Genomic DNA, 15,949 nt, shown 5'->3' on the forward strand with positions numbered 1-15,949 from the left:
TGACATTGAAGCTATTGAAAACAAATAATATTCATGAAAAAATATTATTAATAATTTGAAAAAGTACTAATGACTAATATGAATGGGTGTGCCCCCTGTGGATCATGTGATTAGACACTTTAAAATAGCTTTTGAACCACTGGGTCACATGACATGGAAGGTATTGGAAAAAATAATATTTCAATTAAAATAATAGACAAAGTAGTCATATACTATTTATCATGTATTCACAAAAAACTAACTTTCCTGTTTAATATTTATGTAAATTAACAGAATGAAAAAAATAAAATCCAAAATGAAAATGAATTTCAGTTTACTGGTATTGAAAAAATAGCCGATGTGATATTTCAGTCAGACGGTAATTTACAGATGGTCCCTAACCTAATTTTATCATGTGCTGCGTAGGTGAGGTTTTGTTGCCATATACAGAAAGAGAAACTGGTTGTCTGGAGGTCTTTCAAACTGAATGTCTGTTGAATATCCAACTTCACACTGATTTCACTGCTGGAGTTTTTTTTTGTATTGAAATGTTATATTTATTGTAATATATACAACATGATGGTGCACAGCAGAATATTCCAGTCATACATGCACAAATAGAAAAAAAAAAAAAAAAAAAAAAAAAAAAAGAGTTATTCACTTATCTTTCCAATGCTGCTAAATTACGAGACCCTATGATAGTCAATAAACTGAAATTATCACATCATTTGCACTCTCTCTCTTTCTGGGGTGCTGACGAAACAGTCCAGACCTACCCACATGACCATGACTTCCTGTCATAGTTTCCTGTTCATGATGGGAGGGGGGATTTTTCCCTATGAAACATAAATAAATAAATTCAGTCGATGAACACTAAATATTGTACATTCAAATGTAACAACAAACCCAAGGTTCTTTGTACATTATATTGTTCAAATCTAACAGAAGCTGAGAAATACACTATAATACAGTGGGTACAATGCAGTGTGTGTAAGGCTTGTACTGCTTCCAGTCAATGCTGTTCGGTGTTCACAGACTTAACACAATTAACTTCTGTGTTCGTGAAGGCACTTAGAAGAGTCAGACTAAAGCACAACACACTGGAGCTCTTCTACAAAACCAAGGCCACCTTATTGTCCTCTCAGACATTAACAGGACTTCACATTTTTCAAAAGCACATAATAATAATTAATTAATTATTATTATTATTAATAATAATAGTTTCTTAAGATATTGTTTCTTGTATGTGTGTCAATATAATTTGCTCAATTAAACAATAAGCCTTGGAGCATTGATTGTCTGGACAAATAAAAAGATGTTCAAGGCAGCATCACCATGGTTACTGGTTTGCAGATATTCTCCTAATCCTAATCCTAGTACAAGTACAGCGTTTTCTAATACTACTGAATAGAGATGATACTGTGTGTACTTGTAAGGTGGTAATATCTAAGTAAACCCAGCTCTCTTCAGCATAAATACCTCACACGACTCAAGTTGTGGTGAGACGACATTAGTTTTACTCCACACACCCAGAAAGTGTCATAACAATTCATTAAAAAAAAAAACTTAACGGTAATAAAATATTCATACACATGGAGCTTTTCAAGACATCTTGCAGATGGACATGATTTGGCACTGCGTGACTGTAAGGATATGATTTCCTCTAAGAGCCAACACTTCCCAGTACTGGCCTCCAGGAAAACCACCCAAACACTGTGTGCACTGCCAATCAAATATTACTCAGCATGTAAGACTAGAAATGACCTTTCCATCGCATAAGCAGCCCACGGAAAAAAAATCCATCTAAAGCAGAGAGCTTTAAAGGGACACATTTGCTCTATCAGCTGGTGATGGTTGTTAAAAAATATACATATAAAATCAGAAATATACTAGGAAAACATTTTGGCACTCTTCAAGCCCACTAAAAACTGGTTTCAAATCAGCTTCAGGGAGTCCATACTGTACATATTAAGAGTCTTTGTTAGTAATGTAATTAATCCAGATGTCTGTTTCAGGTGATATATCCATCCTGGAGTCCTCTTAAAAGAACTGCTTGCTGCCAGTGATGATCCTATCTGTTGACTAGATCCGAGGCCTGTGTGGAGCAAACGTAATGAGGTGTGTTGTTGTCCGTCACTTGGGAGCCCAGGGTGTTGCCATTAGTCGAGCTACAGACCGGACTGCAGGTGGGATTACAGGTGTTCTTGAGTCTGCGTAGGTATTCTGCATGGTCAGGCTTGTGGCTCTGCAGCACCCTGGTGGCTTCGTCAACCTTGAACCACTTACGCTTCCTTCCTGTGGATAAATAAAATATATATATCAGAGAAAAGGAAAAGAGCAAGTGGTTTGACATCTGGCTTTCACTGATTAACATGTAGAGGTTGCTAAATCACACTTCAGTAGAATATCTTGCTAACATGGTTGTCATTTTCCTATCGATCGGTTGCAGAAGATCAAGAAGATGATGGGTCTTATCTAATATGAGTTTGTAGAGGGAGGTAAAAAGTGTTGAATTGATGGACAGTGAATGATAATTCTCATCCTTTAAGTATTTGGTTTCTGTCTGTGTGTATATGTCAACCTGAATGAACCGTCAGTGCATGGCTAGCAACGCAAGAAGACGGCGAGGTCCACTTCCACCACTCAGCTTGAGGAAATCCACACTGTGAGAGATGAGTCACCAGGTTTGAGGTGAGGCTCACATCCTTTCTTTGGAACTCCGTATGCATTACAACTTCTTAGCAGCTTGTACAGCCACAAGGCTAAACGCAACAAATCATTTCTCATATACTCCCAACCAAATTTACAAAAAAAATCATATTTTTCCAAGTTGAATTGTTTGGTTGAAGGAGGAGGATCGCACATAGACTTGTTCGTTTCTTCAGTTTCTTTTATTTCAACAGCACTGCACTGAATCAAAAGCCCAACGTTTCGACCTGTGTCTTCATCAGGGGCCAAACAAGAACGCTGGGTTGAAAACCACTTTTTATACATTTCCAAACAATACAAGGCATCCTATTGGATAATCAGATCATTGGTAATCAAGTCATCATCTGTGTAACCTGCATCACCACCTGTGTTTGCTTTACATATTATGGCACCATCTTTTGGTTAAATTAAAATACATCAACCCGAGCCAAAAGAACAAACAAATAAAAATCTAATTCTGATATAATTTCCAACAATTTGTATCAATACTACATAATAACAGTTAAACAGAGCTTGTAAAGACACACCATAAATCTAGCTCTTCATTAAGTCTTACAAGCTGGTATAGCCACATGGCTAAATGCAACAAATCATTTCTAACATACTCCCAACCAAATTTACATTAAAGATCATATTTTTCAAAGTTGAATTGTTCATCAAACATATGCTTTAACCGATACAAACCTGATCTGATACTTTTCTTTTTTTAAAAAGGTACCCACTGGAGTGTGACTTCTAGTAGCGTAGTTTCCCCAATTAGTTTGTAGTTTGTACACACGAACAACGATGCAGGTGCATCCACACTAGCTTGTGGTGACACAATACACTTTGAGCCGCTACTTTCATGCAACCCCACTGATGGACAGTTGGTGACAGTAATGGGCCAAAAAGTATAGCTATGTGCTGACAAAAGCCTGAGAAGAAGAAGACTGATATGGAAATGAAACTATTTAATAATATTATAATATATTTTTAAATATTTTTTAAAAAATCTGCTTTGCAAATGTTTCATGAAGAAGGAAATCTCAAGGTGACGTTTAGGTAAGAAATGCTGACAATAAACACATTTGTTTGTGTAAAATAAAACTCCACATTTAAAACTGTTATGTATCCAGGCTGGACACATAAATGTGAGATGTTGGTGGAAAGCAGTGTGTGGGATTTAGGCTGGACCAAATGGAGGAGCAGGGATGTGGGCTTACCAGACTCTGACGATCCAAAGCACGCCGGGGCCCCGACCTGCTGCTTCCTCCAACGCACTGTTTCGACGGCAAGCCCAAAGTGATACACGGCCTCGCCAATCTAGCTCAGCGTTCAGGTTTTATTTAAGTTGAGATGAAATGAGAAATCCCTTTTTAACCCTTTCAGATCACATCCCTGGTCATATTGTGCACCTATTTAACAATATATACAATATATATATCTTTATAAACTTATATCAAAATCCAATCATGTTTTTCCTCCTGTAAAACAAAATATGACTTACAAAGGCTTGAACCAACCAGTTTCAACCAATAATATCACGACATCCACCCATCAATCAATCTTCAGCTTTTAGCGGCACAGAGTTAGGATTAATTATTACACTTTTCAAGGTTCAAATCAAATTCCTCTCAACGTTATGTCGCGCCTGTCTATCTTGTTTCACTCGGAAATGCCGTTTCATCTGGACTTCTTCAGAGTAGGTGAGAATCAAAAGAAAAAAAAACAAGCAACAGAATAACGAGGGGGAGTCAGACACCGCGCCAGTTCATCAGCCGATGCTCAGGCCACTTCTCGGCATCCTCTGATCCACAGGCGTTTTCAATTCTCCTGATGCTCCGAGCCACACACAAACCCAACCCCCCTCATCTAGTCCAGCCAATGAATGAAAAGCATGTGAGGTAGTGTGAGCAGGGGGCTCCACTTTGGCGGTGGTATTGAAAAATATACATGTTGCTCAATCACAACATGTTATATAACCCAGATGAAAGGTAATGTGTAACTCTACTTTATTAGGGTCACTTCCCAGTCAGGATATCATTTGATTCTGAGGCCCCCCGACATTCTTTACTAAAGCTCTTTATCCGAGCTGTCTGAGGTGCGAGTTAGATTGCTCAACAGGAAAAATAGCCTGAATTTGCTAAACCACAATATTATACAACATATTCAGGAATAAACTGTGCAACACATGCTTCAGTACTAAAGTTAGAGTGGAAACTGGCATTCCTGACCTACTTCAGTTAGTGTTTATGAAGCCTTGCTGTCACCAAACTTTCCAAATACAGCATCCTCCATAAAACGATCTGTCCAGTAAACTGTCAGCTGTGAGTTATTTATACTTTACTTCCAACCCATTATCTCCTCCTGCTCAATTCCAGAGCAGTCGGTTAAGGATTTCAACGTGGCCTGTGATAATAAGAGGGTGGTGTGAGAGGGGAGGATTCACCCACTTTATGTTGACACCCTGAAGCACACCACCGCTGGCCTTTCAGCAGAGTGGGGAGAGTAAATTAAACCAGTATTGCCGAGCCCTTTCCGCTCATTTGCAGCCCTCGCGCAGGGCAAGAGAGGACAAGTACGGAGGGGGGCTGTGGTGAGTGACGGTAACTGGAAAACAACTGGGCACAGCAAACATTCCTCCCCCTTGTGAACAAGCTGAACTCTATTTCTGTGGGTGAAGGGAGTAAATGGTCACGACCACTTTTTTTCCAGACCAGTTAGAAATATTTAAAGACTTGAATTACGCAATCCCAGGAGGAGCATTTGATTTTTCACATTTTTCACGCTCAAAACTACTACTGGTAATTTTTTTTTTTTGGCATGCCCATAAATTATCCATATCAAAAGGCAACATTAGGCAAAATAATAATGACCTAAGTAGCTACGATCCACTTTGAGTATTTCTACACACTTCTTAATGTTTTATGCAACATTATGCTTAATCAAAGAATTGGAGAAACTAATGGCCTATGAATTTGATAGTTGTTGTTTACTGACACTAAGATACAATCTTCTGAACTTTGATCGACAAATGGAAAACCTTTAATAATTCAAAATGTTTAAAAAAAATTAAATTTTCATTTGAATTCCTGTATGCCCTTAAAATTGTGCACAGAAATATTATGATCTGTGTAAATCTATCTGAGAAGGGGGGGGGGGGGGGATCATTCTTTGGGTGAACTGCAAGTCCATATCTTGTGACAAGGGGTCGCATTTAAAGGGCTAACACGCCAAAAGTATTGGGAACCATTGACTTGGAGGACCCCAAATCTTCAAAACATAAACAATTAGCAGGCTTGCTCCTGAAAATGTATGATTTGTGTGACATCTGACATCTTTATTTTAAAGGCGTGTATTAAGTCTTTGTTGTAAAAAGCTTTTTTTCCTTCCATGATGCAGGTATTTCCTCTGGATAAATACCTGCATCATTCATGTGTAACTATCAGCAATATGGTGAGAGAGTGAACAAAATATAAAGTCATACCTATGTTGACAGAATCCTCCCAGTCTTCCAGTGTCTCCGTCACTATGAGGATATAGACATACGTCCGGTGCTTCCTGTCTTGATTGTGCTGCAAAGGTTTAGATTTACGTTACAGCTATAAACTGTGTCAATGCAATGCATGTAAAGCTGTCGTATCAAGAGATGTGTAAACTGTGATTAACTGTACTGTCTCTGAAGACTGGCACATAAAGGCATCCTCAGTATGATATTAGGGTTGATACATGATTGTTAGATAATGTATTATATATCATGTGAGAATTCATTACAATTTTTCATGACAGTTTTACAAGCTTACCTCAAAAATCCCGAGTAGTCTGCCAAGCTTTCCCTTCACACCAGCCTGTGCACGCAGAAAGAAAACTAATCAGGAGTCATTCAATACTTTTACATTTGAGTTACCACACAGTACCGATCATCGTCTTGTGGGATAATAAATTTGTGTTTCCGACACTGACGAAGCTGTATGGTATTGTCATTGAGCTGCAACACAACAACAACAACAACGCATGACCTGGTATGAGGAACAGCATGTCTCTGTTCAAATGTGTATGCATGTCGAACATTTGTCTCATGTGGGATGGGAAACCCCGAGGCTGGGTGCCATCCTAGCATTGCCACGTGCCTGTGAGATGGCAGAGCGGACATGACCAGGTAGACCTAAACATAGTCTGAATAACGGGACGACGGGGCGACAGCACAGAGGGCACGAGTCAAGATCAATTTCTGCTTATGCACAGTTCGTTACAAATTTACTTTAGAGGAGGGTGGCCACTGGATATAGCTGGTGAAACATCATCAACTCACGTTTCCTAGAGCAGTGGTTCCCAACCTGGGCTTCAGGACCCGCGAGAAGCCACAAGTTGAATCCAAAGGGTCGCAAGAGGATTACCAGAGAAGGAAATCAGTTAAAAATAAACCAGCTACACAAAATTTTGTTTAAATTTTCATTCAGCTTTCATTCAGGCCACTAAAATTGTTCAAATTAAACAGTCTGTGAGGCATAAATCCCTCCTCAGTTGAACAGAACAAATAGACATGCACCCTGGGATGAGTAAAGTGTTTTGTATTAAGGGGTCATAAAAAAAAAAAGTTTTTGAACCGCAGCATTAGTGTGAGTCAGTGAAGCTATGCAGTTTGTGGACCGTGCTCCAAGTAGAGGACACCGGTGGCATGTATCACCAACTTTTTCAAAATCAAAATGATCCCTGTTGCTGGCTGGGAGACAAATAGAAGCATTCCAGGAGTTCAGGGCTTTGTTTAGCACTTTTGACCCTTGCTGTGTGGCATATTTCAAAAGTTGGCCTCTCGTTTTAGAGCTGCTGGGATCCGTTAGGGTATCTGGAACCCCACAACAGACAGAGACTATTGTTGTGTCCCAATTCCATAGTACATGCTTCAACTTTATAGTATAATGTTTTTGAAATTAGTATACAAGAAATTAGCAGGAAATTATAAAATTCATACATCATTGCACACCATCCAAACTGCAGCTTTTTAATTTCACTGCCGGTTAAGATCCAAATTTCTATCTAAAGAGTTTTTTTCTTCTTTTTTTTTTTCCCCAAGATGATTCTGGAGCTGTTTCACCAGAATTTGAAATTTATTTTATGCATTTGTGCAGCTGTGGACAGCTCCCACATTTCCTTTGTGCATTACATTGTGGTACAATAGCGTACATCAACAGCACATACAAAAATCAAGAGCTTTTTAGTATTCATACTGGCTTTTTTGAGCATACTTCTAGTGTGAACACACAACACACTCAAAACCTGCTTAGAATTAGTATGTAGTGTCTAATTGGTAAACTACTGTCTGTCAAGTATGTGTGTAGCATTTTTGTCCCAAACTTTTGTCAAAACAGTATATAATTTTGCTGAAGTGATTATACACATACTGTAAGACATATTGATGAAACATAGAAATAGCCTCAGACAGGCTCAAATGTGAGAGAAATCTCACATTTGCACTAATTAAAACGATCATGTGGATCCATGACGTCGATGTGTTGACCTTGACAGCAGGGTATTGAAACATTGCAATTTGAATTGTTAGCTTGAAGCAGTAGTTTGTTTGCAGCTCATCTATATTCAGGTACATGTCTGGTCTGGGAGGCACAGGATGTGGGTAACTGGAGACCCTTCCCAAATGTCACTGCCATACTTCAAAGCTGTCAGCACACTACTATCCGAGGCAGAAACTCACAGCTCACTCCCCTCACAACACTCTGGCCAACTACCAGCAACCCCGGTACTAAACCACAGAACAATTAACTGGCTATTTATGCATCACTGCCAAATATTTCAAACCCTCATCTGGATCCTGCTCATAAAAAAAAAAAAGTGGGAGCATCTCATACTGTGAACACTGATGACATTACAATCCAAGAATTGCTGCTGTACTTACCTTCTGTTCATGATAATTAGTTTTTGTGCCTCTCACAATTAATAGTTACATACATCAATAGTTTTAGAATTTGCAGTAAAAAAAAAAAAGTAAGATTAATGGTTCCTAACTGTGGTTTAACCTGCTTTAACTGCATTCATTTTGTTTTCCAACACATACCACAACATCTCAGATTTCGGTTTTTCAAGATTGCTTTTGGTTTTAGTTTAAGAATCTACTTGAAATATGCTTCAGCAAGGTTACAAATCATTGAATTACCCTGCTTTGTTTTTTTTGCTTTTTTTGTCAACGTTATCAGTACATAGCTATGCAGGGCCGGGCAGAGGTTTTTAAAAACTTGTCATGATGATACGTTTACGTGCCTTTGGGTAAATTCCAACATCTGAGGCTTTGGGAGTCGGTTTCCACACCCAAGACCTTCTGAACACATGAATTTGACCTAGTTCACAATACTTCAATGTAGATGTTTGCTTATTCTTTATCTTCCAGTTTCATTTTATGACAACATAGCTTGTAAATGCAATGTTGTTCATCAGCTGACTCTCACAACTCACATGTTGGAAGTTCCCACGACCAACAATGAAGTTCCTACTTTCACCTGCAATATTACACAAAAGTACATACAGTATGCTTTGGAAAAGTACCACAAACCTATTAACCTATATCTGTGTGTGTATGTGTGTAACTGTGTGTGTTAAGATGAAGAGCTCACCTCTTCATACACCTCTCTGACAGCAGCCCCACAGGGCTCCTCCTCAGGCTCCATTCCTCCTCCTGGCACAATCCATTGGTCTGGATGTCGACTGCTGCTCACCAGTAGCACCTGCCCAGAAGAGAGAGAGAGAGAGAGAGAGAGAGAGAGAGAGAGAGAGAGACAGAGGACTTGGTCAGGTCTCAGGTATCTTGATTTCAGGGTGCCAAAAACATGGCAACGGCATGCCCACATTTAGAGCTCGTCACCACTACAGGTGTCTGGTGGCAGCTGGGTGTGGAGCTGTTCATTCAGCAGGAAGTGTATAGAACAACTTGTCGTGTCAGTCGTTCGATTAGTTTATTTAATGCGACACGAGCGTGGTGTGGATGGGTCACACTCGCCACATAATTAAAATAAGTGAATGAGAGTAACTTTCCATTCATCATTCTGTTGTTAGATGTTAAAAGCACCAATAATCCCCCAAAATATTCTTATTAATGATTCATTATTTTTAAAAAGATTGATAATAATACAACATTTTAACTTAAGAAGTGATAAAACCTGATGATCAGCAGAGGAATCCGAAAGTCTAAATTAAAGCCGCATACTATGTTTAACTGACCTCAAACACATGCAGTTTGGTCTTTTTTGAGCACGGTGCTCCTCTGGAGATAAAGTCAGTTGACCTTACACCCTATCTGGCATCACATTGACTCACATTAAGTTCACGTGTGAATACCTTCTGACTTCGGCCTTCAGCTAACCTGGTACGTGACGTGTTGCCAGTCCATTCTCCTGCACTGGAAAACCCTCAACCGGATCTCTTGACATCAAAGGCTGATTAAAAACCAGCACAAAAAAAAGAAATCTGCTCTTTGCATATTTTAAACCCTAAACAAACACGACTGTTCAACAGAAGTTTCCTAACATTAAGATGTGCCTACATTCCTGCTGAGATCCGATAGTGGAAGCACGGCAGATTTGTGAGGAGCAATAACGATAACATCTTCACTGCCGTCGAAGCTGGTCTTGATTGCACAGAAATGACTGCGATGAGTGAAACTTCAGGCTGTTTGACATTTGGCGGTAACTCATTCTGTAACCAGGTCAAGTGTAAGATAAAACCCTCAAGAAATCGCAGGGGCTCCATCACATTCAGAAAGAACTACATACAAATACTATTTTGACAGCGTCACCGTTAGCCGAGCTTATCCCATCACCAACACCGTCCTCGTTAAGAATCAGCCGCTATGCGACTACCACTGAAAACTCACAAAGAGCTCTTGTTGGCCTGTTTACTTGCTTTGGATCATTGATATAAATGTTTAAATGCATGTGGGTTTGACAAAACTCTCTGTCTCTGTTCCTGCATTAACAATCTCTCTGGAGACCATATGACTGGTTTCAAAACACTGGCAACTCTGTCAATATTTATGTATGGATAACGGGCCATGCTAGATGGTACAAGTGATATCACTTTCCATGACCTGAATCCTGAACCTGAGTCACCACCCTACTTTTCTTTATAGTGCCATATGAAAACATGGAAGACATAAAAGGACATTAGTGCATGGTTCACTGATTATGATTAGAGTGGTTAAAGCTTTGGACAATTATGCAAAAAAAAAGGGAAATGTTGACGCCAAAAGATGCAAAAGAATGCATCTCTTGAAGCAATATTGCACCCTCCGGCATTAATTGCTAACCTAGCACACTAATTTATTTAGTCTCCACCAGGATTGTTACACTGTATGTAACATTAATGTGTTGTAAAGAGTTTGCCGTGTGATGAATGATGATGAGTTGGCAAGTTAACAGCTGCAGAAGAAGAGAGCAGCATTTGAGTTCCTGCCCCATGGACTACCTGTGCAGGATCCTGCGGATTGTAGAAACACTGGCAGCTGTCTTACTGACACAAATGCACACAACGCACACACATGCATGCGCAATTACACACAAACGCCATGTGAAACACGTAGGCACTCGCACGTACGCAGCTGCTCGCGCGCACACGCTCGCAGCCAAAAGGCTTTTCAAAAACCACTGGATCAGCAGTTGTCTTTCGGCATGAAAACAAAAGAGCTTAGCGGAGGAGGTTAATGACCCCAACAGCTCACCTCCGTGCGAGCTCAGTGAGGAAGAGCCCCGCATCAGCTTTACAGTGATAAACACCTGATCACAATCCAGCTAAAATATTGCAGACAGATATTAAAACTCACACCAAGCAAAAGCAGAAACGTAATGGAGGTTCCATTTCTTTTAGATTTTTTAAATTTTGTCTAGTTCTTGTACATGTGTGACTTTGTCCTGCGTAATGCATAACAGTGGAATACAGTTAATTGCACTGAACACCAATTAAATGATTTATTTCTACATACATTAGTCTGTGATGCTGATTTCACCATATTGCCCAGCTGTAGTCAGATGTGATTAGAACTGAAAGGATTCGTCAATTAGATGATCAACAGAAAATTTGATAATTGATTCATGTTTTCAGTGATTCCTGAAGCAAAAAATACAAAAACATTAGCTTCTAAAGTATAAAAATGTTGATGTCTTTCTTTTCGTTATGTGACAGTAAGCTGCATATCTTTGGGTTTTGGACTGTTAGTTGGACAAAACAAGCAATCTGAATATGTCACCTTCGGCTCTGGATCATTTTAAGGTGAAATTTTCCATCATTTAAATGAACATTTCATTAAAAAAAGGAAGATTAATGTTAAAGTTTAATATATGTACATGTTTTTTTTGTTGTGTTATTTTAATTTATAGTTTTTTATAATTATTAGTGAAGTTCACTGTTTCAGTGCACTGATGTCATTTTATACAATAAAGTTTATCATTAAACTGTAAAATATCATGCCTCCATTACATATCATTGTCACAAGTGTTTGATAACCACATTTTAGGGATCATTGCAAAACGTGTGTTTATGTATATATTTTGTATATATAAGATTATCGGCTGATATATCGATATCCAGTATCGGTCAGGCCCTACTGGAAACATTTATGACATGTCAGTTACTTCTGGTTTCATTACATAAAGACTAAACGTAACATATTTGGTGCCAGAATGACTTGACTTTTCAAGTACAAACACATGTTAAGTCATCCTGTCCAGCACTTTTCTGCAGATCTGTGTCTGCAGCTGACATGGAGGAAGTGGCTGTAAACCTGGCATGCAGACTGGATGGATAGTTTAACACATAAACTGTGACACATGCAATCAAAGTGAAGACAGTAGCAATGAAGAACAGGATCGGCTTGGTGTGTGATGTGACACCACTGCATAATCCTCGAGCGCAATCAACAATAATCAAAGTGATTTTAGCACGTCAGCACTCTGACAGGAGAGAGAGAGACATTGAGGAAGGGCGACAGAAAGAGAGAGAGAGAAGGGGAAGGGGAGAGGGTGGGAGCACGAGGAGCAGGAAAGCGAATCTGTCAGGGGACAGCAAGTGCCTGTACCTTGTTTCTATAAATTGCAGCTGATAGGTCACTTGGTGTTTAGCACACAGTGTGACACTCAACCCCTTCTCCGCCCCTCAGCCCCCTACGACCCCACTCCCCCTATCGCATGTGGTCCTGAGAGGGGCTGCCGTCACTAGGCAGACATGTTGTGATCTAGAACACCCCTGCCCTCGCCCCCCCCCCCCCCCCCCCCCCCACTGTATCACCACTTCCATATTGACTCACCTTTAACTTTTACTAAACCCCCCCCCCTTTAATTCAGCAGCATCAAATGAAAAATCTGTTCTCTTTATGTGCTGATTTTATGAGCTCGTGTTAGGATCCGCCTCCGTTGGATTCAAACTTTCAACTGTGCTGGCAGCCTTTTCATTCTTTAAATATCCACATGTCCCTGTGAGGTGGCATGTTACGTTTGATATACGTATGTGAGGTAACATTTCAGGTTTGATATTTTATTCAACATTAAGCAATCTTGAGTGGGTGTGAGTCCTGCCAATGTTACTGATGTAATATTTAGAGCTGCAACTAACAACTATTTTCATTATCGATTAATTGATTAGTTCTATAAAATGTCAGAAGATTGTGAAAGGTTTCAATCACTGTTTCCCAAAACCCAAGATGCAACCTAAAATGTCTTGTTTTGTCCCAACCAGCAGTCCACAACAAATATTCCCATTTGAGAAACTGGAATCAGAGAATTTGTCAATTTTCTTCTTAATTATGACTCAAAATGATTAATCAATTATCAAAATAGTTGGCGATTCATTTAAAAGTTAGCAACTAATCGAGTAAACGTTGCAGCAGTGATGTAAAGCACTTTGAGTTGCACTTGTATGAACTGTGCTGTACATATGAATGTATTATTATAATGCTAATTTTACTTTACAACCTGTAACTTAATACAGACTAAATATGAATTAAGGTGGCAAAGGTTTCTACAGTTCATAACAAGCAACAACAACAAAACTAGACTGCAAATGGGAAATTTTCAGAATTGCACCAGAAACAGGGTGCAGGTCTTACCAGCACACTGGTGATCACAGTATGGAAATGCCCAAGTACAGTGACAACATCAGCTGATGACAGCATAAGTTGTAAGTGAATGTAGAAGCAAGATTTTATAATGACAAGTGGTATTTACAGGCTGAGGTGTTCCACATGTGACTGGTGGCACTAAAGTTTATAATCACATGTGATATTAGACGAGATGAGAAGTTTATTTGTGGAAGCAAAATATCATTTAATACACTCTTCTCATTGAGCATGCAAGGCTGTTACTGGAAATAGACACAATCCTTCTGAATTATGCTGGAATAGATTTACAGTGGCACAACTCTTGAGGCAGTTATCTGGATTTCCTCTTGGACAGGAAATGAAAATGATGGTCTCCTGCTGGGTGCCAGCTTGTAAGACCTCCTGTAGTTTAATAGGTCAAATATTTGGCCCTGCAGCCAAGTAATGTTCACCTAAAGACCTGAAGACATCACACACGTGCGTGCACGGATAAACTAAAGAGGTTTGTTAACTTAAACAGTTAAAGCAGGATAGCTTCCAGTGGGTGAACTGGGACTAGGTATGTCAAAAATACAGCTTGTTAAAAGGTCCCAGCGACGACCACTGCAAACAGTTCAACAACCACCCACAGCCGTCGACGAACACGTCTTACCTCGTCCTCTTTCTCGTTTTTGAAACACAAACACGCCGCTCTTCTTTTGAACCCTTCGCCGTCGTACGTCCTGGTCTGGTTGGGCTTAAACTTCATCATATATATTCCCCAATAGTCGAGAGGCAGGAAACGTCAAAAAGTGTTGCAAGAAAAGCGAGAACCTGGATTCAACCAGACACTAAAAGTCCGTCCGAGAGAGAGAGAGAGAGAGAGAGGGAGAGAGAGAGAGAGTGAAAGCAGAGCAGGAGCAGAGCAGCGGATCCCCCGCAGTAGTTATCTTCTTCAAATAGTCCCAATTAAACAGTTTGTACTCGGTTCATTCATTCCCTGGATGTGAGACCATATCAGACCGCATCTGCACGCTCGTATATTGTAGCTACCATGTTGGTTTAGTGGCCGCTGTCAACACGCATGATTCAACAAACTCACATCTGCGGGCGGTGAGCTGCGACCCAGCTGACTGACCTAAGAGCTGCGCAACAGGCTGACTGCACACTGAGGCTCGTGCTCATCATTAACTGCGACGTTAATGAGCCAAATCGTCACAAGCGTCGCGTGCGTGAGCGCTTTTCGCGGAATTTGCTTGAGTTGTTTTCAAGCGCTCTTGAGAAAATGATTAAAGAGACTTTTCGTTTTCATTTTAAAATTGTTTGAGCTAACGTTTTATTTCAGAAATTAGTGTTTAAAGACTATTTTTGTGATCCCTCTAGTGAAATTATTATTTTTTTTAAAGTCACATTAACAGAAATAGAACAAGAAACAAATTACCCAAAACAAATAAATAAACTTCGACTTTGACCCTTGCAGCTCATTTGTATTATTGTACTACAGACTTTAAAAGTGGAGTGAATGGAATAAATGCGTCGCCTCGTGCTTGTAGGTTTTTAAATCAATTTATTGGCCGTTGGTTGTTGTTGCATAGCCTACGCCTTGTTTTTGCCTTAACCCAGTTTGAAAAAAACACATTTTCTTCACCAGTCGCATTTGGATTTTCATGATTGCCCTATAATAGCCCCAAGAAAGAAAGAAAGTGAGGTCAAATAAACAAAACACGTCACGTCAATTTTGAAACACGTCCAGTGGAGTCAAACGGTCTGGTTACAGCAGTGTTAGTGAGGTAAATAAAGCCAGATAATGTACTATTAAGTATGAAAGTTAGAAAGCTCAGGGTCTCCCTCTAGTGGAGGGAGGCGAGCTGTTTAAAAATGGCACTCAGTGATTAACTTGATGTTCAACTTTAAATGTAGACTGCTTCCAAAATGACAGGACTAAGAGATCAGTGCATATGCGCATGCCCACAGTCGTGAGAGAAGGTCTAATTTGGCTAAATAAGTGACACCTGTTGAGGTGACAGTTTGTAAAATACTTTAAATTAGCCACACTTCAATCACCTACATTGAAATGCTGCTTACATTTTAACACATCAATAATAATTCACTATTGTAATACATTATACCATATATTATGTGGCAGTTATTTTGCTGATAATACTTCTGTATTTTCACTTACATAAAATTTTGAATGGGGGACTTATTCAA

General features: G+C 39.5%; 1 protein-coding gene across 3 annotated transcripts; it reads right to left on the reverse strand.

The window, feature by feature from the left end:
* Positions 1–823: 823 nt before the first annotated feature.
* Positions 824–14,920, reverse strand: nudt4a (nudix (nucleoside diphosphate linked moiety X)-type motif 4a). 3 transcript variants are annotated; one of them, XM_067589398.1, is made up of 5 exons: positions 14,412–14,920; positions 9,291–9,401; positions 6,471–6,515; positions 6,155–6,242; positions 824–2,274 (listed from the first exon to the last, which is right to left on the reverse strand). In XM_067589398.1, exons 1-5 carry the CDS (start codon positions 14,508–14,510, stop codon positions 2,051–2,053), a joined length of 567 nt encoding a protein of 188 aa, XP_067445499.1. In that variant the 5' UTR covers positions 14,511–14,920; the 3' UTR covers positions 824–2,050. The 3 variants fall into 3 exon arrangements, with proteins under 3 accessions (XP_067445499.1, XP_067445500.1, XP_067445501.1); XM_067589399.1 differs by lacking the exon at positions 14,412–14,920 and adding an exon at positions 13,769–13,849; XM_067589400.1 differs by lacking the exon at positions 14,412–14,920 and adding an exon at positions 10,037–10,284.
* Positions 14,921–15,949: the final 1,029 nt, after the last annotated feature.

This window comes from Thunnus thynnus, chromosome 5 (assembly GCF_963924715.1).
Source record: "Thunnus thynnus chromosome 5, fThuThy2.1, whole genome shotgun sequence".
Lineage (NCBI taxonomy): Eukaryota > Metazoa > Chordata > Actinopteri > Scombriformes > Scombridae > Thunnus > Thunnus thynnus.